This window comes from Stegostoma tigrinum, chromosome 24, assembly GCF_030684315.1.
Source record: "Stegostoma tigrinum isolate sSteTig4 chromosome 24, sSteTig4.hap1, whole genome shotgun sequence".
Taxonomy (NCBI): domain Eukaryota; kingdom Metazoa; phylum Chordata; class Chondrichthyes; order Orectolobiformes; family Stegostomatidae; genus Stegostoma; species Stegostoma tigrinum.
This window is the reverse complement of record NC_081377.1, coordinates 7,427,189-7,452,048: the sequence shown is the minus strand read 5'-3', so window position 1 is coordinate 7,452,048 and position 24,860 is coordinate 7,427,189. Positions and strand designations below refer to the sequence as shown.

General features: G+C 39.2%; 1 protein-coding gene across 6 annotated transcripts in view; it reads right to left on the bottom strand.

The window, feature by feature from the left end:
- Positions 1-7,731: 7,731 nt before the first annotated feature.
- The window catches only part of inpp5b (inositol polyphosphate-5-phosphatase B), a 172,061-nt gene continuing 154,932 nt past the window's right edge, over positions 7,732-24,860 (bottom strand). For 5 of the 6 annotated variants that reach the window (XM_048558257.2, XM_048558258.2, XM_048558259.2 and 2 more), the window contains 2 exons: positions 24,482-24,593; positions 7,733-13,632 (listed from right to left, as the gene is read on the bottom strand). In XM_048558257.2, coding sequence (XP_048414214.1) covers positions 13,508-13,632; positions 24,482-24,593 — 237 coding nt within the window. In that variant the 3' untranslated portion in view covers positions 7,733-13,507. Of the gene's footprint in view, positions 13,633-24,481; positions 24,594-24,860 lie in introns of all 6 variants that reach the window. The other variant, XM_048558256.2, reaches the window with a different exon arrangement.

Here is a 24,860-nt window from a genome sequence, read left to right as displayed (position 1 = left end):
AGGTGGGGTGGTGATAGGCGACTGCAGGTAGGCACTGATGGGGGATTGGTCAGTGGGATGGGTTGGGAGGGGTGGATGGGTGGGAGAGAAGATAAACAGGTTGTGTCATGTCAAGGGGTAGGGATGAGAGGGAGGAGGCTTGGACATGGGATGAGGCCAGGGAGGGAGATTTTAAAACTGGTGAATTCCGTGTTTAGGCCATTGGGCTGTAGGCTCCCGAAGTGGAATGTAAGGTGCTGCTTCTCCAGTTTACAGGTGGTGTCATTGTGGCACTGGAGGAGGCCCAGGATGAACGTGTCACCCAGGGAATGGGAGTGGAAATTAAAATGGTTGGCGACTGCAAGGTGTTGTGATTTGTTACATACAGTGCACAGATGCTTTACAAAATGGTCTAAGAGTCTATGCTTGGTCTCACTGATGTAAAGGAGGCCACATCAGGAGCAATAGATACAGTTGGTGGATAAGTAGGTGGAACCCTGTGTGATATGGATATTTCCCTCCCTACCCCATCTCCCTTTTGTAGGGATTGCTCTCTCGCAACTCCCTTGTCTGCCCCACACTCCCCACGAACCCCACCACCCCAACACCTTTTCATGCAACCGCAGGAAGTGCTACACCTCCCCCGTCACTTCTATTCAAAGAACAAAACAAACCTTCCATGTTAGACAGGGGTTCACCTGTACATCCATCAACTTGGTCTACTGTATCCAGTGCTCCCAATGTGGCTTCCTCTACATCAGTGAGACCAAGCATAGACTCAGGGACTGTTTTGTAGAGTATCTGCACTCTGTACGCGACAAATAACATCTTCCAGTCACCAACCATTTCAACTCCCCCTCCCACTCCCTGGGTGACATGAACATCCTGGGCCTTCTCCAGTGCCACAATGACACCGCCCACAAACTGGAGGAGCAGCACCTCATATTCCGCTTCAGGAGCCTACAGCCCAATGGCCTAAACATGGAATTGGTCAGTTTTAAAATCTCCCTACCCCTTGACGTGACACAACCTGTTTATCTTCTCTCCCACCTATCCACCCCTCCCATCCCACTGACCAATCCCCCATCACTGCCTGCCTGCGGTCACCTATCACCATCCCACCTACCTTCCCCAGCTCTATTCCTCCTCTATCTATTTATTTCTGAGCTCCCTTCCCCCTCCCCATTTCTGAAGAAGGGTCGATTTTCCTGTTGTCAACTGTCCTGTTCCTATGATGCTGCCTGGCCTGCTGTGTTCTTCCAGCTCCACACTGTGTTATCTCTCCGTAAGTAATTGTGTTCAGCTGTTGACTGACTGTCTCCTACAGCGATAATGTTCTTTAAAGTGGTTGACTCACTTACTTACATTTCTTTTGCTTCTGGGTGAGGTTAAATTTGCACATGTGCTTATTTTTCCAGAGACCACTCCTGGTATTTTGCAGTATTTGCCACCTCTACAATATGTGGCACTGCTACTAATCCTCCTTTGCCTTTGCTTTGTCTTAGGCCTGTTCAGTAACGAGTGAAAGAAGTTACACCACCAAAGAGTATTTACAGAAGACATACTGTTCTTGGATAATGGGAAGGTTTATTGCATGATAAGTACCAACACAATTACATTTGGTAATTAAGGTAGTTACCAAGATCTTGGGGAGTTGACATAGTAACATTTGATCCCTCCAAACGCTAGAGAAGAATTCCCAGTCTCCTCCCACAGATTATGTGTGATATCAGTAGAAAGGTTGGAACCAGTGTAATATGAACATTAACCCATTAAGTATGACATTATATGAGAAAGCTCCTGAATGAGAATGTCATGAAACAAGGTGTTCTGTGCAATGCAGGATCCCGGAGTGTTGTCAGTTACTCTTGGACTGTGGGCTGTCCCAAGCAGTGAAGAGCACCATCTAGGATTGGAACTGTGAGACTGAGTGATAGAGGGATTAAAGGGAAACTTATAGATAAAGGAGATTGAGCACAGCTTGTCCACCTTCAGAGGAGTTCATGAGCAGGAGGTTGAGCACCTTTGGGGATTAGTCTTGGATGGGAAAAGAAAAGCAGCGAACAGACAATAGGATCATTTTTGATGCAAGCATAAGTTAATATGGTAGTTCAGTATCATATTGCAGTCATTAAAGTTTAAACATTTCAAATTAAAATACTGGACATAAAGGCTTTTGACATTAGACAGGACACACGTTAACTGAAACTGGGTGTCCAACAAAAAGTGGGGATGAATGGCTGCCCTATAATAATTCCTTAACCTTCTATATCCTGTTCGCTTAATCTCATTTTGTAATTTAACCTTTGGAGCATGGCTTCCAGTGTTTTGTATTCTAATACAATTGATATAAAGGCTGGGATTCTATTATCTTTTTGGATTGCCCTTGTACCTAGCATTTTTGTCATGTGTGAAAGGCAAACCTGGGATGTATTGGTCTCACTTCATAAAATTTACCTTGTTTCATTCTTCTTCTACACACTGCATACAGGCCTGTTATTTTGCTAGCTGTTTCTTGACCAGAGTTGAATTTAATGCTCACAATGTCAACTTAGCACAGTGTTGTGTAGCTTTGTTTACACTCTCTTGATTTGATAATATGGTCCAGCATTCTGTTTACTTTGGATTGTTGCATGTGATGACTGGATAGTGTAAATATTGAGTCTACCAAAGTCCACTATCACTCTTTAGATCTTCAGATACTTAAACTCTATTCATCAGTAGCCTATTGAATGTAATTAATCATAATACTGACATCTTATCATTTTGGGTTTTATCCCACCTGCCAAATGGGAACCATGCAAGTGACTAGTTAAAATATCACAATTTTAAATCTTAACATGCTGTTCTGGACAAGCATCAGATCCTGAAGATATCCAGTGAATATCATTTTTTTTTCAGAATCTATTGGTTTTAAGCCCTTTGAACCCATCTGATAACTTTTTACAAGTGATCTCCAAGTCACTAAGTTCATTGTGAAACTTTTTATGATGCACGGTATGCTACTATTGTCTTCTTCAGTCAGTAATTTTACAAAGTATTCATTTAGGGTATCAATTAGTTTTAACTTATCTTCAACTTTGCTTGCTCTCTCACTGTCTTATTGGCAGAGTGTCTTCCCATTGAGTTTGGTGTCTTTTGCACTGTTTCTATTTACATCATTTATATTTTTTTGTAGGTTCTCATGTTCTTCAATATTAGCTGAGCCGTGTCATCACACTCTCATTTGCAAGTCAGAAGATTGTAGGTTCTAAGCAGCATTAGGGAATGAAGCAGGTCTTGTTGTGAGGTCAGTATCATTCCCACGTTCTGATCCCACATGCTGTGGATGATTTTTTGAATTGGCCACTTACTGGCTAGAGGTACATTCACCATCCATTCTCAAATGGCAAGCATGCTCCCAGCAATTGAGAGCAAATGGGAAGTACTCCAGGACATAAGGAGCTGAAGTCTGACATTGGTGATAAGGTAGAGAGAGAGTTCCTTAAGATGCAACTCCTCTGTCTGCATTTTTAAAATTTTTCAGAATAGAAATGCCACAGCTGTCAGACCACCTTTGCAAGGCCTGCTCCTCCAACATTTGGGAAAGGCACTTAATATGCCCCTTGGCGATTTGCTACCGGTCTCTGGCATGTTGAGTAGCCATTTCACCCCCGACACAGCCTTCTTCAAAGTCTCCTGCAGGTGAGTCTCTGCTGGTAAATTGGTATGCGGAATTCCAGACCATTCAGCTTCGTTCCTGCTAACAGTAGCCCTGTGTTTTTGATTAAACATTGGCTGAGGCCCCAGCCTTTGAATGAATTTGAGATTCCAGGGTTTTTTATTGAGAAAGAGAAGCTGTCATCTAGTGTCCAGGACAATATTTGCCCCTAACCAACGGCATGCAAACAGATTAAACATCATTCGCTGTTTAGACTGTGCCACGGAATTTGGCTGACTCCATAACAACCGTGCCTAAAGTAAAGTGGCAAAAGCTGTCTTTCCACTCCTCACATTTCCTACAGTAATTTCTGTTTTTGATGTCTTTTTTTCATTTCTTTTGAAAAATAGAAATGTTTTCCCACCTTACCAACTCATTTCACTTCCACAATATAGTAACAAAGTACAGAGCACAGAATATGACTTGGGGGGGGGGGGGGAGGAGACAGACAGACAGACAAACAACAGGAGATGGGCTCTGCCAGTGCTGCCTCAATCTCAGCACCAGTGAGGTGAGCACACCAAGAAGTTGGGGGCTTATGACCTGATTTGCAGCTTCTGTGGCCCAGTTGGTGTTCCAGCTTATAGCTTGGGAAGTGCTGCATTGGAGCAGCATGATGACTCAATGGTTAGGACTGCTGGCACACTGCGCCAGAGATCCAGTTTCAATTCCAGTCTTGTGTGATTGTATGGAGTTTGTACATTCTCCCCATGTCTTCATGGCTTTCCAATGGCTGCTTCATCCCACAATCCAAAGACATATAGGCTAGATGGATTAGCTGTGGTAAATGCGGGGTTATGGGAATAGGTCTGCGTGGGATGGTCTTCAGAGGGTTGGCGCATACTTGATGGGCTGAATGGCCTCTCTTTGCACTGTAAGGATTCTATGAGCATTACGTAAGAAATTATTCATATTTGTTGATCCTTAGGTGATTTCTCTGGTGATGAAACTATCTCTGAGCCACAAACCAAGTCAAGATTACTTGTGGAAGGTCTGAGTTGTGACAATGCATTCACATCATAAATGGGAATACATAACATCCAGATATATCTTAGCAGTCAATTTCAAATAGTAGGGTCAATGTTCAGGAGCAAGGGGTAGATACATGCCAGGCAAATGTGGAATGTTCCTGTATACACCTGAAACCGGCAGTATAGTGGATAAAAGTCTGGAACAGGGGGATAATTATTCAGTTATTTCCAGTTTACTTTGGATTGTTGATGACAGCTGTTTAAGATTCTTTGCAGTGAGAACTTGCATTCAGAAAATCCTACATTGCACCAATTAGTACAAACTGCATAATGTGATACCTTTATAAGAAATATAATCTTAAGGCACCTTTAAAATGCACAGTGGCAATTAAAAAACTATTTCATAATTTTAAAAGTTGCTTTAACTGTGTACACTCAGAGGTTCTGTTACAGGGAGAGATTAATCTCTGCTGGCCTTGACTACTTTTTGATTTTTAGAATTGACTTAAAACGACAAAGCTTCAGACAACCAAGACACAAGTGAAGGCATTTCCAAATAACATTCCAACACAAGATACTGATGGAAAGGACTTATTAGCATCTGGAATTTTTCACTGTATTGCAGTCTTTAAGAAAGTATAATTGCTTCAGTTTTCTTCTTCAAAAATAATATTTCACATAAAAGGGGGCAAGTCCTTTCTCACTGTAATTGAGGAACATTCACATCATTTCTAGTCATAATTTAAAAGTCAGCGTTTTCCAAGTTTTATTTTTAGTATTTATAAAGAGAAAGCCAGTAGAAAAATTCTGAATGCCTAAAATCCAAGTAAATTTTCAGAATACTAGTAATAATAATTTCTTCAATGCCAAAACTCAAAAAGCGTGGGATTTGGCAATTAAGTGAAACTACGACTTGAAAGTATTTACTTTAGGGCATCACTTTAAGGACCTCATCAGCAGGCTTAACCTCTGGACAATTAAAAAGGTAACTGAAATTGAAAGTTGCTATTTATTTTTGTAGTTTTGGCTATTTGCTTACGACTCTGGTGGTCTGGTAGTAAAAGTTTTCACAAATAACAAAGTGTGGAGCTGGATGAACACAGCAAGCCTAGCAGCATCTTAGGAGCACAAAAGCTGATGTTTCGGGCCGATGAAGGTTCTAGGCCCAAAACATCAGCTTTTGTGCTCCTGAGATGCTGCTTGGCCTGCTGTGTTCATCCAGCTTCACACTTTGTTATCTTGGATTCTCCAGCATCTGCAGTTCCCATTATCTCTGATCACAAAATTTTCACAGATGTGCTTTTGGTGACAGTTACTTGCTGTACAGTCTGTATCAGCAGTAGCTCGATGACTGCAGTCTTAGGCTTGATAAGCCTCTAGGTTTGCCTTGGCCCCTCCAATAATTAAAAATGACTCTTCAGGATACTGCTACTACATGGTATGCTAGTATCATGATTTTCACTGGATCAGGAATGCAGAAGCCTGAAATAATAACACACAAAGACAAATCCCATTTTTTAATGATGTACAGAAACAACTTGATTGTTACTAAAACTTATCTGAGGACTGTATTCCTTTTGCCCTGTTTTTGAACTGGACACGATCCCCTTCTAACTCAGTGCTTGTGCATGCTTGATTCCATGTTTTTGTTAATTTTTTCAAGGTTGGCAAAACTTTAAATTGCTTTTTCTGTCACTGAAAATACACTTATAGTAGGTTTCTTACTGGTACACCTCTCCTCGCTTGGTTGTAGCTCATGACAGGGGCAGATGCACAGTAGCATCATTATCTGCAAGCTCTTGAAGCCACATATCCTCAGTTAGAATTGTACTTGCTGTAGTTGTTCACTGGTACTGGGTCAAAATCCTGGAACTCCCTTCTTGCTAGCACTGATGGTATACCTAAAACCCAAGGACTATAGTGTTTTATGAAAGGGATGGGCAATAAATGCTAGCCTAGCACATGATGCTCACATGCCATGAATGAACCAAAATAATTTGGCGAATGATGCTCAGAAGAGGAAGCCATTTGGCCCATTGTACTGTAAATGTATTAAGCCAAAGTCCATCCTGGGAAATGTTTTCAAAGTTATCTTTATCCGTTTTAGACTTCTTTCAGGACAACTTTTATTTTAGGATAGTGAGCCAGTTAAAAGCTTATTTACTATTTTTGCTTCGTGTTCAGATAAATAAATAGGTGGCAGAATTTGAAGTTGAGAAGCATTGTGCTTTCCTACCAAACTTCAGGTGGATTAGGCGTGTTTCTAAAAACAGATAGTTTACTTTGTTTGACACTATGGCCATTCCAAAGAAAAGATGCATTTCATCCCAGTTGAGTTCTAAAGGTCATACTGTGGTTAAATGGCACCAAAATAGCAAACTGGCCCGACCAGTCCATGTGATATTTATGTTCCACTCAAGCTGCTCCCTATCATTCCTCATGTGAATCTTTTACCATAACCCTCTATTGTTACCTTCCTCATGTGTTTATCCTGCTTCTCCATGAATACACCTATACTGTTACCTTCAGTCACTCTCTAAATTAGTGAATTCTAATCTGTAGGGAAATAAATTTAGTTTGAATTCAAAAGTTTTTCAGACAAATGAATTAAGTCATCCTCCAAATTTTGGTCAAGAAATAGGGGACACAGCTTTTCAATATTTTCCTGATATTTTTACCCACAAATTCCAGGTACCATCCTTGTGAAATTTTTCTGTACCATGCAATGCCTGTATATACGTTTTGAAAATTAATGATTTAGCATGATGACAAGTTTGATGCCCACTGCTGAAGTGTATTTGGTGGAGGGCTCATTTAGTCAGCTGGCAGGGTGAGGATAGGGGCTTTGCTGCCTTCCTGTTTGCACCCACGGTTGGAAGACTGGTGAATGAAACATGCAAATTATTTAATATGCAATGCTGGGTTTCACCTCAAATTTCAGTTCAAGACTACAATCATCAAACTGTGCTTAAAACAGAAAATGGTGCATAACACCAGAATATTAAACTGTGCTTATTCAAGTGATGCTGACGAGTTCAGCTGTAGTGAAAACAATGCAGGCTTCTATTAAGTATAAATAATTTTAATAAATCACATACATACAAAAGTAACAACTTTGCATTACATAACAGAATATTAAATAGTTGGTCCAGCAATTCGATAGCTCTTAGTCCCTGGGGCAAAAAAACATCAGTTGCGTGTCACCTTTAATAGCTGATATACACTTTGTTATGCAGTGATTCATTTTGATACATACTGCATCATAAATTTTCAGCATAGACAGAAAGGAAGGCCAGACACACAATCCATGTTAACAAAATCAGCAAAAGGTATGGTGTTTCTACAAGATTTTTGCTGTTGAAATTTCTTTCAGGAACTTGAATTGCACATTCTTTGACCCCAAATCTTGCTTTCTTCCCCCCATACAGTCAGGGGGTGTGATGGCCTTTTCCACAAGCCTGTTAATGGTGGCAGATATGACAACTCGCACTGTTGACCCTTCTACCCCTTTTCTTTACAGATGAAGCACCATGCTATCACTAATCAGCCTACTGAACACATGCTTTAGATACTGAAGTCCGTTAGCTACAGCTACTGGAAGGCCTACCTAGAAAGTGATGCTGGAGTACTCAATCGGTTGCTTGGTCAATGTTTGCTCTACATAATTAACTGGAACAGATGGCAGATGTCACTTTAAAAACCTATATGCTGCTGGGATTGAAAAAGTCTGCTTATGATCTGTTCTTATGCTGCCTGAAGCTTGGGATTTGGCTATTCTGGCCTCATTACTTATTATGGTTAACCATGAGGGAGAAATTTTTGCTCTTTATTTAAAACATTACCATACCTCAAGCATTTATTTACTGTGGTAATCGGTACCTCTGCCCACACATCATTATACCAGTTTCGTACAGTAATAAACTATTAATATATTATGATCTGGCAGGGTGGGGGGTTTTCCTGATAACTGAATATCGAACCTTGCTTGTGCATGGAGATACCTATTTAAATGAAACTTTTGTCACTGCCCCTGGTCAGGGCATATTATGCTCAATTGGATGTAAATAGGTGATGTCAGCATCGCAGCTGGGATCATGACACTGACAACTGACATGAAGAACCCACACAAATATTAATTTGTGTCAGTCAGTGATTTGGCACAAGTTTCCAAGGCAAGTTTAACTGTCTAAAATGCAATACATTCTGAGTTGTACTGAAGCTTGCAAATCAACACAATGCAATGATAAGTTTATAGTTTTAAAAGAGATCATTTCAAAGAAAAGATGGGAGGAGCAGGTTCAACAATATTTCCATAATGCAGCAGTGGTATATTTTTAAGGGTATAATGTTACACATGCAACACAAATACATACAGACATACATGCCTCTCAACAGAACAGAATCAAATTAACTAAGATGCTACAAGGAGAAGACGGAGTTCTCAAGGATTATTATAAAACATTAAGAAATGTGCTAGGAGGATATTTCAGAAAGACAACATTATTTGAAAAAAAAAAGCTGCAGATATAAACAATTCTTTCATTGTTTCAATACCAGGAAGGTAACCAAAGAAGGAATCAGAGCCACAAATAATACAAACAGGTTAGGATGAGAAGACAATGGAACTTAAGAGATGGGCAGCATAATTTGGATGATGTCACATCTACTGAGGGTGCAATGTAGGAGATCAACCAGGAGTACATCGGAATAGTTGAGTTTAGAGATAACAAAGTCATGGATGAGATTTCATTAACAGATGAGCTGAGATAGGGATGAAGTTATGAGATATTTCAGAAGTGGAAATACCCAGTCTTAGACATAGTATGAGAATGTGAAGTCAGAGGCTCATTTCAGGATTAAATATGCCAAGGCTGCGGACAGACTGGTTTTAACCTCAGACTTTAGCCACAGAGGGATTGAGTTGGTAGTTGAGGAACTGAGTTTGGGGCAGAGATCAAAAATAATAACTGCAATCTTCTCAATATTGGTGGAAATTTCTATGCATCCTTTACCATATACTGGATAAGCAGCAAGAATGAAACTTTAATTTCAGAATGGCAAAGAAAACCAGGAATTAGAGCCTAGAGAAGTGATAATTGATACAAGGAAGCCACTGGTCACTTCTTCTCAATTGACAAGTGGCCAAATTCTGCAGTCAAAAAGGATGAAGAATAAGACACACATTAATGAGAAATATACCACTATCAGTTTAATGTTGGGTAAACTAATAGAATCAATTAATAGATGTAAAGCTAATATCATTTTTACAGCAACAGAGTGAACAACATTGCGTTTACATAGACCAAAACAAGAAACGGGGATATTTAGCACAGGAAATTTTGATCATGGAGCCAAGATTACTGAAACCAATAACAGGGCTAAGACAGGTGGATGCACAGGATTCAAGATCCAGTGAAATGGAGAGATTAGAGTATGGATATTGTAGAAATGGAGCAGTTGCACCCAGACAAGATTTAATTTCGATGTTATGAATTTTAAACTGAAGGTATTAGGATCATGTGAAACACGTTGATTGTGAGCAGAACTCGATATAAGATGGAGATTCATCATGGAAGGTCCCTGCTCCAAACCTACTTAAACCTTGCTTTCAGAATGAGACATCCTAAGTGGACTGAGGTAAGCCACAAGCAAGGCTATCAGTTTAGCTCAAAACTACATGTATTTTGGGTAAATTTTCAGATCACATGTTTAAACAAGTAAATACTGGTGGATTGCCAGGAGTACTTTCTTCTTACAAAGAATATTTAATTTTCATATAGAAGATATGGCAAAAATACCACAACTATTGACAAAAAACCAAACTGGACAATGAAATAGATGGACTTTTGGTTCAGTCTAGTTAGATATATTAAGATAAGCTAAATCGCTTTCATGTTGCCTGTAATTATTTAATGATGACATTGAATCAGTATTCAAACTCAAATCCACTGTTTGAATATTTTTACGTTCCAACTTTGATCTATCAAGCCAGAATCTATCACACCATACCTTCTGCCATGACAACATGGATTCAAAGACAGCAGTTGAAAATAACTTTTATGAAGTAATGTTTTATGGAATTTGAACATTTTCAGCACCATATTAGAATTCTCAAATAACAAATGCATTACCAGAATATGAACCTGGAAATCTTAGAAGTCTGTATATTAAAGTTCTGGCCGCACACAGATTCTGAAATTCAACAAATTTTACAGTTGATTCATCTGGTTACCTGTGCATTTAAAGTGTGCCTGTTTAAGCACAATGGAAATACTCAGCAATCAGCTTCAGCGCTCAGCCAAAGTGGAAGAGTGGCAAAAATTGTTTTTTATGTCTCAGTATAGTTTTAAAGAAGTATAGTGGAGGTGTAGCATAGGGATGAACTTTAAACCTCAAACCTTTTCCATGAAGTTGCTGTCTGTAGGAAGCTGTTCAGCTACTCCATGAGAGGTAGAGAAGGAAATGGAGAAACTATATAACAAATAAGGAGTTATTTGTAACTGCTGTGAGGTGTCTCCTGGCAGCTTGTCAAGAACAATTTGTATCAGTGGCTTGGGAATGGGTATCCTTTAATAGCCTCACTGCTCTATTGGCTTCAAAAGCTAAAGGCTCTCAAGAAGATCTTGAGGAGAAATGGTGACCAAGGAGTGAAAATGTTAACTTCCCTCAGACAAATAAAATGGAATAAGACAACAGTGAATAATATTATCATGGAGGAATCCCTGAGTTTTGTCCAACATGTGAAATCACTCAAACCAGAAAAGCCTTATATATAATAAAAGCTTCAGAATTCTGTTTCACAGAAAAGAGTGAAATTACTTCACACCATAAAGTACGTACAAAGGCTTGATTCTGATTTTGTGCAGGTGAATTGCTTTTGAGTGAGTTAGAATTTGGCCCATAAATTAGAAAAATAAAATGGAAAATACAACATCAAATTACTGAGAAGGAGTAATAAATGGACGGGAGTAATAAAAAGATACAATCATAAGAATCATTACAATGAATTTAAGGTTTAAAAATATACACGATCTAAGCATAAATGGAATAAATCAACTTAATCCTGCAACATGCAAGTTCAGTGTAAGATTAACAAATTTGCCGAAGTGTACAAATTTAATACTAGGGTAACCACTTCACTTGGAGACACCAGAATGTAGGTGTTGAATTACAGGTATTTATTACACGTTCTGTTTTGTTCAATGCTTGTTTGCTCTGACTGCAGTTGCTATGTTACAAAGATAAGCAAATTTATACAGAAGTCCTGATTTAACCGTGACTCGATTTGTCAAACCTTTGATCAAGACTAAGGAAAGAAAAGCTTTCATATATACACAATCCCCTTTATAACTCTAAACAGATCAAATGAAGATTCATTCCACGGCCTGAGATTTGCAAACACTGCATATTGCTCCATCAGTTTCTCTTTTAGTCACTGATATAATCTTTTCACTTAGAAATTCTTTGCTCTGATGATTCACTTTGTTTAAACATGGGAAATGTTTTGCGTAAGTCTGGTACCATTTTTCTCCCTGTGAATGAGTCTGTGTACTTGGACAGGCGTATTGATCAAATTAATTCTACCCTGATATCAGTAGCTTGAAATCACATCTATCACTGCATGTTTTGCAAATTAAAAGGTAACAAACCATATTTGTTGCATGGGGGCAACTTCTTGTGACTGACATTCAATCCACAAAGACTATTATCCTGCTAACTTTGTAAACATCTTATGATTGTGATTGTCCACCAAATGCAGTACCCAAAGTTGTGGGTTAGATCAATTTTACACAGAATTTTGACAACTTCAGAAATTAAAGATTTAACATTATTGTTTAAGTACTGTCATCAGATATCTACTCCTTCAATATTTCTTATGGATGCGCTCAAACAATGGTCAGAAAGTGGCTCCATCAAAGCAGTCTCCCAATTCTGTCCAACTCACAGTCAAAATTGGATGTTGTTAATCTGAAGAGGACTTCTGAGACTCTATATTGTTATATTTATCTGATTTTTTAGAAAATATACCTGGATACAGTCTATGCAATATGCAAAGTTTTCATTATATCACATAGAGCAGAATGGAACTAAATAGACAGTGGTTTGGTCACTTCATCACCATAGCCAGCACTGTCCAAACAACTCCAGTATCAGTCAACTCTACAAGTTGGGACAGCCTGAAATGACTGAATGGTGAGCAATTATATTTGAATTATATGTGAAGCAATTATCTGAATAACCTCAAAATACTTTCTGTGCTTAAATCAGTTGAAGTACTGCCTTTGTATTGAAAACGTATAGCAAATGTTATGTACTATGTGCCTGATGCATTCAGGGCCAGACTAAGTGGTGAGGACAAAATAGAGTGAACATTTTGAGTCCAATGACTGCTCTGAGGAATGGTCACTGGACCCAAAATGTTGAGTCTGATTTCTCTCCACAGGTGCTGTCAGACCTGCTAAGCTTTTCCAGCAATTTCTGTTTTTGTTTCTGATTTCCATCTGTACTGGGTTTTCTTGGTTTTTTTTTGTTAAATGGTGACTGCATTTTCAAACTATAAAATTACGTGCATACAAAATTGGCAGTTCCCTGCACCTGATGCATGACAAAATATGATATCAAAAGCATTATAAAATGCTTCTCTAAGGAGGTCACAAGAATGACTCCAGCTCTGAATCTTGAAACATATGAAGATAATTAGATTACAAGTAAGTAGAATCTTCATTTTGTGTTCCACAATTGCTTGCGTAACTCTAAAGATATTTACCTTTATACAAAAATACTCTTGACTGATATTGTACAGTTTTATTGAAAACTAGAAAATAAACACTATGTTGGCTGGGTTAGGCTGCTTCGGTTAACAATCCTTCAGCAATAATAAACGTGCAATGAACATCTGTGCTGCCTTCTTATTTTCAATAACATCACCCTGATTTGTGGCACTGGGAGGTGGTCTCAGCAAGAGTGCTCCAAAGATGCTTGCTGTGAAGAGAGGAAAAAGGAGCTTGTAAAGTTCCAAATACAGAATAGAATCCTGAATCTTAACATCAAGTGAAGATTGTGGTACAGAATCGAGAGGTACCTTTTAAAAACTGTAAATTACTTATACATAAAACAATATTCATCTATACCTGATGCATTCTAACATTTCCAAAAGTTTTTTTATTGCTATCATCCAGTCTTTCTCAGGTTCACGAAAAAAATCCCACAATACTATTCTGATAAAGAGCAGGAGGACTGAAGTTGCTACGATGCCCTGACAATATTTATCCCTCAATTAACATTAAAAGGACAGATTATCTGATCATTATGACTGTGCTGTGTGATAGAAGTGACAAAACATTGTGACTTGTGTTTTCTATGTTACAACAGCGACTGCATTTCAAAAGTACTTTATATGCTGTAAAGTCCACGTGATGTCCTAAACGAATGTGCTATATAAATGCAACAAACATAGAGCATGCTGGAGAATCTCAGCAGGTCTGGAAATATTTGTGGAGAGAGAAACAGAATTAATGTTTCAAGTCTAGTATGATTCTTCTTCAGGACATAAAAATGCAAGCATCTATTTTTCTTTTAAAGCATCTACTGAATCACTCCATGATCAGGTGCACGTTTCAGTGCTGGATCTGCAGAAGTGAAAATCTAACAGTTTTTTTTGTGTAAATATTGCAATGTCTGAAGCCATTGTTTTCGGTTCCCACTCAACTCCATTCTCTCATCCCAACCTTGATGTCATATTTGATCCAGAGCTGTGCTTCTGACCTCATATTCACACCATCTTTAAGAACGGTTATTTTTCCACTTCTGTCGCATCTTGACTTCACCCGCCCCCACTCATCCAATGCAGGAGCCCTCATTCATGATGCTGTGACCTTCAGCTCAACTATTCCCACACAATCTCCAACATCCTACACTCCATAAACATGAGGCCATTCAAAATTCTGCTGGCCGTATCTTAACTTAGAGCAAGCCTTGTTCTCCTGTTGCCTCTGTGTTTGCTAACCTACATTGATTCCCAGTCAACTGTCCTGATCCCGTCTTCCAACACTTGTGCCATAGCCTTGTATGCCTTGACATTGTAAATGCACATCTAAATATTTCTTAGTTGTTGTAAGAGTGTCTGCCTCTCCCAGTTTTTCTGGCAGTGGGTTCCAGATTCCCACCGCCCTCTGGGTGAAGAAGTTTTTCCTCAAACCTCCTCTAAACCTCTGCATCTTACTTTAAATCTATGCCACTGATCACTGATCCCTCCATCAAGGAGGGGGGAGCAGTTTCTTCCTGTCTACCCTATCTATACTTATCAATTTTACACAACACAGTCATGTCCCCTCTCGTGTTGTAGTACATGAGACAAATAACAAAGGAAGCCTATGTAGTCTTTACACACAAATTAAGTTGTGAACCAACCTAATGCATTTGCTCCATAAGTTAATGTCTTTGATTTGTATAAACACAAAAATGTGGATGCTGGAAATTTGAAAAAAACAGTGCATGCTGCATAAACAGAGTAGGTTTGGCAACATCTGTAGGGAAAAAGAGTTAACATTTTAAGTTACACCTCAAAACATTAACCCTGCTTTTTTTCAACAGATGCTGCTAGACCTGCTGTGTTTCCCCAGATCTCTGTTCTTGTCTTTGACAACAAGGCCTTACACAAATCAATGCCAAGAAAGCTTGCACACTGTACCAAGAATAGTACAGCACAGATACAGGCCCTTTAGCCCACCAATCCTGCATCAACATATGATGCCTTTCTAAATTAAAAGCCCCTTGTTTTTGTGTGGTCAGTATTCCCTCTCTTTCCTGCCTATTCATGTATCTGTCAAGATGCCTCCAACACCAAGATAATAAAATGTGAGGCTGGATGAACACAGCAGGCCAAGCAGCATCTCAGGAGCACCTGAGATGCTGCTTGGCCTGCTGTGTTCATCCAGCCTCACATTTTATTATCTTGGAATCTCCAGCATCTGCAGTTCCCATTATCTCTGCCTCCAACACCACCTCTGGCAGCAGATTCTTGGCACTTACCATCCTCTGTGTAAAAAAAAATTCCCTCTCACATCTCCTTTATACTTTCCCTCTTTCACCTTAAATCAATGACCCCCTAGTAATTCACATGTCTATACTGGGGAAAAAACACTCCAGCTTGCCATTCTATTCATGACTCTTATAATTTTGTAGACTTCCATCAGGCCATCCCTCAGCTTCCAACGTTCAAGTGAAAACAAGTTGAATGTGAGCAATTTCTCTTCATAGCCAATACCCTCCAAACCAAGCAACATCCTGGCAAACCTTTACTGTACCCTTTCCAAATTCTCCACATCCTTCTGGTCGTGCGGTGAAGGCAAGTTTTATAAAGTTGACCCCCCACCACCAGCACTACCACCACACCACCCCTCCCCTACAGAACTAAAACCAAAACAACATAAGAGAAGTACCTCACCCTACAGTCTGTAAAAGGAGTGTGAAAAGTGGTGTAACCTGCCTTTCAACAACTTCTAGTGGTCAAATAAATCCCTAACACTCATTTTATAATCCACAAGTAGCTTTTTTTAAAAACCTAACTCCGAATCTAATGAACCAATTAACTAAACTATTATCAAACCAAATAAATCCCTTCTAACTACTAACTTTTCCTGAATAGAACAAGATTCTAATGGTATGCTGTTCCAATAAATATCAATCCTATTTATATAAAATACAAATAAAATTTACTGTCTCGAAATTACATTTGGGTTACATTTCTTCCTGAATGCTCTGTGCCTTCTCTGCCAATTCTTCTGTCAGGAATAATCACTAGTTGTACCACAGGTACCTTTTGTTCTTCAGATGGTGCTTTCTCCAAAACTTAGAGGGGGCTATGACAGCCAGCGATTTTCTCTTGCGAGCATGCAATGTCAACTCTGGGGGTGGATGGCAGTTATCTCTCTGTGGTTTCATCCAACTACCACCACCCCCCAAACTCCGTCTTTTCTATCCTTGATGACATAGCGATAGTTCTTACAATAAGATTGGTCCTAGCTTGTCAAAACCATCAGATTTAAATTTAATTATTTTTTGGTAACTAAGTGCCTGAATCAAATTGATTGGCCAAATTCAAAACTTGCTGTCTTGGTAAAATCTACTGCTTGGCTTGCTAACTGTACTGCTTTTTGATACAAATGTTTCAATTTGGTGCTCTCTGTGTACTTACTTTCAAACTGCTCAGACATCCTTTTTAAATCAATAAGCATAGAAAAAGTTCATCATCTTTTAAAGGGACCATGCAATGCTTTCCCTAATAGCATTTTACAAACACAGAATTCTAACTTACTGCCTCCCAATTCACAAGTGCTCTACCCAACCTTGCAACACCTCCCCTCGTAAGAAAAAAACCCCATCATTATGAAAAGGTAGGTTTATTTTTTTCTTTTTAAAACCTTAAGTGCATTACGTTACTCATTACATAGCTCATTAATCTAAGTTACACATTATATGCTAATTCTATTCACATATAACAATGAACGCTACAATTTCTGTCTTATCTAAACATTGTTCATTTATACTGGCATTAAAGCATCTGCAATTATATTTTCACGACTCGCAACATGTACAATCTGTAAATTAAATGGTTGTAACCTGAGACTCCAATGAAATAATCTGAACCCTTGTCTATATGTTTCTGGTACCTACTCTTACGCACTCAAAGTAGCTTGGTTTACTTCCTCATATTGTCCTGACACCTCCTCTGACAGCACTGCAAACTAGCCCTGCCTACCAACTTGGTCTGAATTAACATTACCTACATTATCTCTGGCCAGTTCATCTGTTTAGCCAATTTCTCAAAGAAATGAAAAAGGGCTTCTACATATTTTTCATTGAATTTTCATAAGGTTTTGACATATTGGTATATATTCCTACCAAGCCTTTGGCTACAATGGTTTGCTCATCATCACTAGCCTCCTTATTAAGCTTACTTTCTACCTTCACCTCCATCCTGTTATGTTGACTTTCCTATATAATTATCAACTTGCAAAATTCAAACTTTCTCTCTTTTTCTTCTGCCAGGGCAATTCTTTCCTTTCCTCTTTCCTCTGTTTTTAACCATAATTTATGCTCTTTCAGTGTCCTTCCTTTCTCTTCAGTCAGGACTATTCTTTCTCTTTCTTTGTCATCTAACTCCAGTTGTCTCATTGGCAGTTTAACTTTTTCTAACTCCATTGTACTTGAGTGTTTCTCTGATATACCCAAATTCTTGCCTAATTCTGTTACTATTTCAGCTTTTTTATTATCCCTGGCTAAACCCAACATTAGCTTGTCTGCTAATTTAAAAATATGTCCTCTTTCTCTGTCTTTCTAAACTTGCTTGGCAAATTTGGGAAGTAGCTTCTTTAGCAATTTTCATTCACAGGATGAGAGCATTGCTGGTTAGGTCAGCATTTATTGCCCAACCTTAACTGCCTTAAGGCCTTCGCTGTCATCCTTAAGGGCAATTAAGAGTCAACCACATTGCTCTGGGAAGCACATGTAGGCAGACTACGTAAGGATGGCAATTTCCTTCCCTAAGAGGACATTAGACAGACAGGAGAGTTTTACCTGACAATCAACAATGGATTCAAGGTCATCACTCGATTCTTAATTCCGGAGAGTTATTCAATTCAAACTTCTACTGGTTTATTAAAACAAATCCCGAACAGTCACTTTATAACCAACAAGTAACAATTTTTAATTTAACGCTAACAGTGGAGATATTACCAAAACTATTCACAAACCGAATAAATCCCTTCTAACAACTAACTTCCCAAATAAAACAAGATTATAGTAGTATGCTGTTTCAATAATTATCAGTCCCACTTATATGAAATAAAAATCAAATTCAGACTCTCGAAATTACAATTGAAATTACCCTAGGTTACATTTTTTTGTGCCTTCTCGGTCAATTCTTCTGTCAGGAATATTCACTAGTTGTGCCATGGGTACCTTTTGTACTTTAGATAGTCTCCTCTAAGTCTTAGAGAAAGCATCATGACAGCCAGCAATTCTCTCTCACGAGCTGATGTTGCTTAACTCTGGTGGATGGTAGTCATCTCTTTGTGGTTTTGTCCAACTGCACCCACCCAATCCATCTTTTATACCCTTGACGACATATCAATACTCCTTACAATAGGATTGGTCCTAGCTTGTCAAAACCATCAGACTTAAAGTTAATTGGTTTTTCGTATCTAACATAGTTGGCACGGTGGCTCAGTGGTTAGCACTGCTACCTCACAACATCAGGGACCTGGGTTCAATTCCACCCATGGGCGACTGTCTGGGTGGAGTTTGCATGTTCTCCCTGTGTCTGTGTAGGATTCCTCCAGGTGCTCCAATTTCCTCTCACTGTCCAAAGATGTACAGGTTATGTGGATTGGCCATGGATTACTAGGATAGGGTAGGATCTGGGTGGGATGCCCTTCAGAACTCATGCAAATAACCACTCTTGTGAACTGGATTATTTTGGGCTGCTCAGTGATTAGCACTGCTGCCTCACAGTGCCAGGGTTTTGTCTGGGTGCTCTGGTTTCCCCCCACAGTCCAAAGATGCGGAGGCTAGGTGAATTGGCCATGTTAAAATTGCCTGTAGTTTTCAGGTATGTATATAGATTAGGTGGGTTATAGGGGGATGGGTCAGTGTGGACTTGCTGGGCTGAAGGGCCTGTTTCCACACTGTAGGGAATCTATGAAATGCTTCCTTCAAATTGATTGGCTAAATTCAAAACTTGTTGTCTTGGTAAAAACTGCTGCTTAGACGGCTAACTGTACAGCCTTTTAATACAAACATTTCAATTTGGGTGCTCCCTGTGTACTTACAAATTTTCAAACTGCTCACAGACATTTTTTTAAAATCTCTAAGCATAGGAAAAGCATGTGATCTTTTAAAGGGACCACGCAATACTGTCCCCGTAGAATTTTACAAACACCAAATTCTAGCTTCCTGCCTCCCAGTCCACAAGAACTTGACCCAAATTCGCAACACAAGCATGCCATTTACCTTACTGACCATCTTACCCAATTGTGAACTCCAAAGTGATTAATTGCAAGTCTTGTTTTTCAGGCAAGATTACTTTGGCTAGGCTACAGGATCTGGCATATCAACACCTTTAATGAAATGTTATGAATACTTCATAGGACCAGCATTACAGAACAAATTATGACACAAAAAGAGACATTAATTCTGTTGACCAAAAATCTGGTCAAAGAGGAAGGTGTTAGGGTGTGTCTTAAAGGAGGAAACTGAGCTAAAGAGAGTAAGAATTGCAGCAAGGGACATTCAGAGCTTGTGGCCTGAACAGCTGAAAGGATGGCCACTGATGTTGGAGCAATGTTGACTGCATGTGAAAGAGGTCAAAATTCGACAACTACAGACATTTTGGTGGGTTGTAGAGCTGTCCAGCTAAGTAGGGATGAGACCATGCTGAGATTTATAAACAACAATGAGAATTTTACAATCAGGAGCCTTTTTTTCAGTGTTGCAGGTCTCTATGACTCTATAACAATGAATCTATGCTCCAATGGCTGTCAGATTTCATTTTCAATATTTCTTCACTCTATAACTTTTTATGTTCTTAATTTATTGAATTTGTATGAAGTATCCTGAGCAAAATTCCCCAACACAACCACCAGCTACTGTACTGTCTTCAATGAAATGATCATCCCAAGGATTTTGAAGAGGCACTTGATTTCACTGATATAAACATTTACGAACTGGCCTTGCCCAAGAAAACAGGCTATCTTTTCAAAATATATTAGTTATATAATGAAAACCACTTTTAGAGAAGCATGACAACAGGCACGACTTTAAAGGAGCTATTGATTCATGTCGGCAATATACTTCTGAAGAGAATCATCATGTATTACAGCAAGGCTTTACAAATCCAGGTCGTGACCCCTACTAGGGACATGAGTCAAGAGTTTAGGGTTGAGAGATGTACAGCAGGAATGACAGAAGTGGCCCGACACATAGATCAGTAAACTTTCTATAAATAAAACTTATAACATGTAGGTTTGTGTTTTTATTGGACAAAACAAACCTGCAGTTTAAACATCTCTCAACACACAGCGCTCTTTCCCCAACCCCAGAGACTAATTTACCCTCACCCCAGCTGTTGAACTGCACTGCATCCCTTGGGGTCACAAAAAGTCTAAGGTATTTAAATGGAGTCTTGTTACGAAAACATTTGGGATGTCCTGTATTATAGGCGACAGCACGATAAGGCGACAAACATGGTGGCTGACTGCCATTCGCTTATGCTCACTGTTCTAAAGTGTCAAAATTTCATTGCTTCAAATTTTACAATTATAGTTATGAGAACACAGTCATCTCATAGACGTAGACTTTACAGCACAGGTCCAAATCATCCATGTTGATGAGATATCCTAAACTGGTCTGGAATATGACTGGCACATTTGGCTGTTTTCCCTTCAAGTCCTTTTGATTCATATATCCGTCCAGATGCCTTTTACATGTTGTAATTGTACCAGCTTCCACCACTTCCTCTGAGAGGTCACTCGATACACGCACCACCCTCTGCATGAAAAGGTTGCCCCTCAGGTTCCTTTGAAATCTTGCTCCTCTCACCTTAAGTTTATGCGCTCTAGTTTTGGACTCCCCTATCCTTGGAAAAAGTCCTTGGTTATTCACCTTATCTATGCCACTCATGATTTTATAAACTTCTATAAGGTCACCCCTCAGCCTCCAACACTCCTGGGAAAATACCTGCAGCCTATGCAGCCTCTCCCTATGACTCAAACCCTCCAATCCTGGCAATATCCTTGTAATTTTTTTCTGAATCCTTTCAAGTTTAACAATATCTTTCCTATAGCAGGGAGACCAGAAGTGAACACAGTATACTAAAGGTAGCCTAAACAATGCATCATAAACGTTAGCTCCAGCCTGTTCCTTTCCACAGAATGCTCAACATCCTTTTGAAATAGATCAAGTGGGCAGGGTCTCAATTTAAATGGTGTTCACATTTTGAAGCCTCTAATAGTTGAGAAAGAGGGGATTATTTCCTCCCATTGCAGGGTCAGTGACAAGAAGTATTCAACTTAAAACTGGCACTAAGAGTACGGAGAGAGATTCGGAGAAATTGCTTGTTGTTGAATGGCATTCACTGTCACACAAAGTGATGGGACAGATTCCAATACATTTGAATATGTATTTGAAAAGTTAACTTATGTTTACACAGTGTCTTTAACAGAGGACAGTATCCTAAAGTACTTCACAGGAGTAAAATGAGACAGAAATTGGCAATGCAATGTGTAGTGGTAATGCACTAGCGTTCCACAGACCTAAGCTCTGGGAACATGAGTTCAAATTGCACCAAAGCAGCTGGGAAAATCTGAATTCAATGAATTACTTTTTTGACATTAATTAAGGTTTAATGGGAAATTTCCCGAGTGGCCAGCAGTAGTTTTAGCTCAGTCTCACGCAATTAGCCACCGTTCTTTGAAGTGTTTTACTGTAAACGAAACGCAAAGAGATCCTTATGAAAAACCTGATAATATACCAGATGAATGCACACATTTTATCTTTATTTGGATTTCTCACTTCCTTTCTAACTCCTTTTAAAAATAATTGACTGACTCAACTTTATGTGTTATATCAGTAATTTTGAGAACTGAGTGTTCCCTTTTTGTGGCATTAAGATGTCACTTTTGAACTTTAAGAAGCATCGTGTAGTTGAACAGGATACAAAATTCTGATGGATAAAGTACAAATTATTCATATCAGTACCAAATCAATGTCAGCATCACTCAAATGAAATATCAGAAACCTATGTTAGACCTTGATGAGGGAAGTAAAAGTGAGCTAGAAGAAAATGCATCTCAAGGACCAATCGAGAAAAAGTTCAGACGCCATGATATTTGGACAAAGTCTGAGACTTACAAATCACATAACATTTCAGGAAACTTACTTTTGTTGCTGACATACACACTTTAAATTTGTGATCTAAACCCACTGTTTCTTGTTTATTTACAGAAAATAGCACACTGACTAATAAGTATGCCAATGGAAATCAAACTGACACCAGGAAAAACAACAAAAAAATTAGCTAGATCTGCAAGAGAAAAAAATACCTTCAATCACAGGTCAGCCAACATCAAATAACCCAGAATTAATTATTCATTGTTCAGTAAAATCTATCCGGAATCTATCTGAAACCATTAGAAAATGATGCCCTCAAAATTGAACACTGTATCAATTTTTCATGCCTAAACAAACAAATAAATTTAAAACATTGCAGCCAGCAAGCATGCATCAAATGCACTGCACATGAATAGGAAAGGTTTACAGGGGTACGGGCTACGAGCAGGTAGGTAATAGTTTGATTGGGATTATGTTTGGCATGGACTGGCTGGCCAAAAGGTCTATTTCTGTGCTGTGTGACTCTGTACTGGATAAGGGGCATATACTTTTGGATAGTGTGCACATAGCGATCATGTATAGTTCTGCCTACTCAAATTGGGGTGTTATGCAGGATCTACTTTCAATTTTGTAAGTCCTCACCACTTCACATCCTTGTGTCAAACACAATTCATAGTCATACAACATGGAAACAGACGCTTCGGTCCAACTCATCCACGCTGACCAAGTTCTAAACTAAACTAGTTCCACTTGCCTGCATTTGGCCCGTAGCCCGTCCGACCTTATTCATGTATCTGTCCAAAAATCTTTTAAACGTTGTAACTGTACCTGCAACTACCACTTCCTCCGGCAGTTTATTCCAGGTAAGGACTCGTGTGAAAAAGTTGCCCCTCAGGTCTCTTTTAAATCTTTCTACTCTCACATTAAAAACATGCTCTCTAGTTTCGAATTCCCCTCCTGTGGGTAAAAATCCATCGTAATCCACCTTATCTATGCTTCTCATGATTTTGTAAACCTCCATAAGGTCTTTACACTCCAGAGAAAAAAAAAAAGCCCCAGCCTATCCAGCCTCTCCTTGTAACTCAAACCCTTCACAGAATGCCCATGGTGTGGAAGCTGGCCATTCAGCCCATTTGGTTCATACTGACTGTCCAAAGAGCATCCCACCCCCTTACCCAATCCCTGTAACATGGTATGAGCTATGGCTAATCTACATTGCCTGCAAATGCCTGAACACCATGGACAATTTAGCATGACCAATCCACCTAACCTACACATTTCTGGGCTGGGGGAGGAAATCACAGCATTCGGAGGAAACCCATGCAGACACGGGTAGAATGTGTAAACTCCACACAGACATTTGCCCAAAGCTGGAATCGAACTTGGGTCCCTGGTACTGTGAGGCTGCAGTGCTAACCAAAGAGCCCCCTCAGTTCCAGCAACATGCTTGTAAATTTTTTTAACTCTCTCCAATTTAATAATTTCTTTCCTAAAGCAGGGCAACCAGAACTATACACAGTATTCCCAAAGTAGCCTTACCAATGTCCTATACATCGTCAACAGAATAATGTACTGACCAACAGGAAGGGACTCTTGATGACCAGAATTAAAACAATACACGTCATTTCCCACAGGGAATGGCTACCTCCTCAACTTAGTCCCTTACCCTCCCACATGAGATTCACTACAAGGCCAACAGTAGGCACAATGCACATTTCAATTCCCTGCCAGCGGTGTGCAGCCTCAATGAAATGAAGCATGAAGTTCAAAATTGGTGACACCTCAGCTTTTAATATTCAGATGCAGTTATCTTTCCAAATACAGTAATTTGAAGTTCAATAAGTCCATTTGATTCTCAACATTTATTTCTCCAATTTCAATTTGATCATTTTCCCCTTGAGAACTTAAAACAATTGTCCTTGAGAGGAACCTTTTAACTTACCAAGTGTAGCTACATCGAGGTTGTTGTAAACAGCATTTTTCAGAAGATCTTGAAGGAAAGCTATCAAATAATTGAACACATTCTTATGGATTTGAGGTATTGTGGTAACAACCTTCAGGAGGAAAAGGTAAAGAAATGTAAAACACGTGGCTGGGTAAAGTGCACTCAGTTTACTAAATGTACAAAATTATTCTTCTCACTCAGTTTACAGATGGAAGATTAATCCATCAATAACAAAAAAGCATGTATAGAGCACTTACAACATTGAAAATCATTCCTTGGCACTTCCTTGGGAAGAGAAAAGTGGATGCCAATATTTACAGGATAGTTGGAAGAGATTCAGGAAAGTTTAGTGATACGACTATGCAATCCCACTACT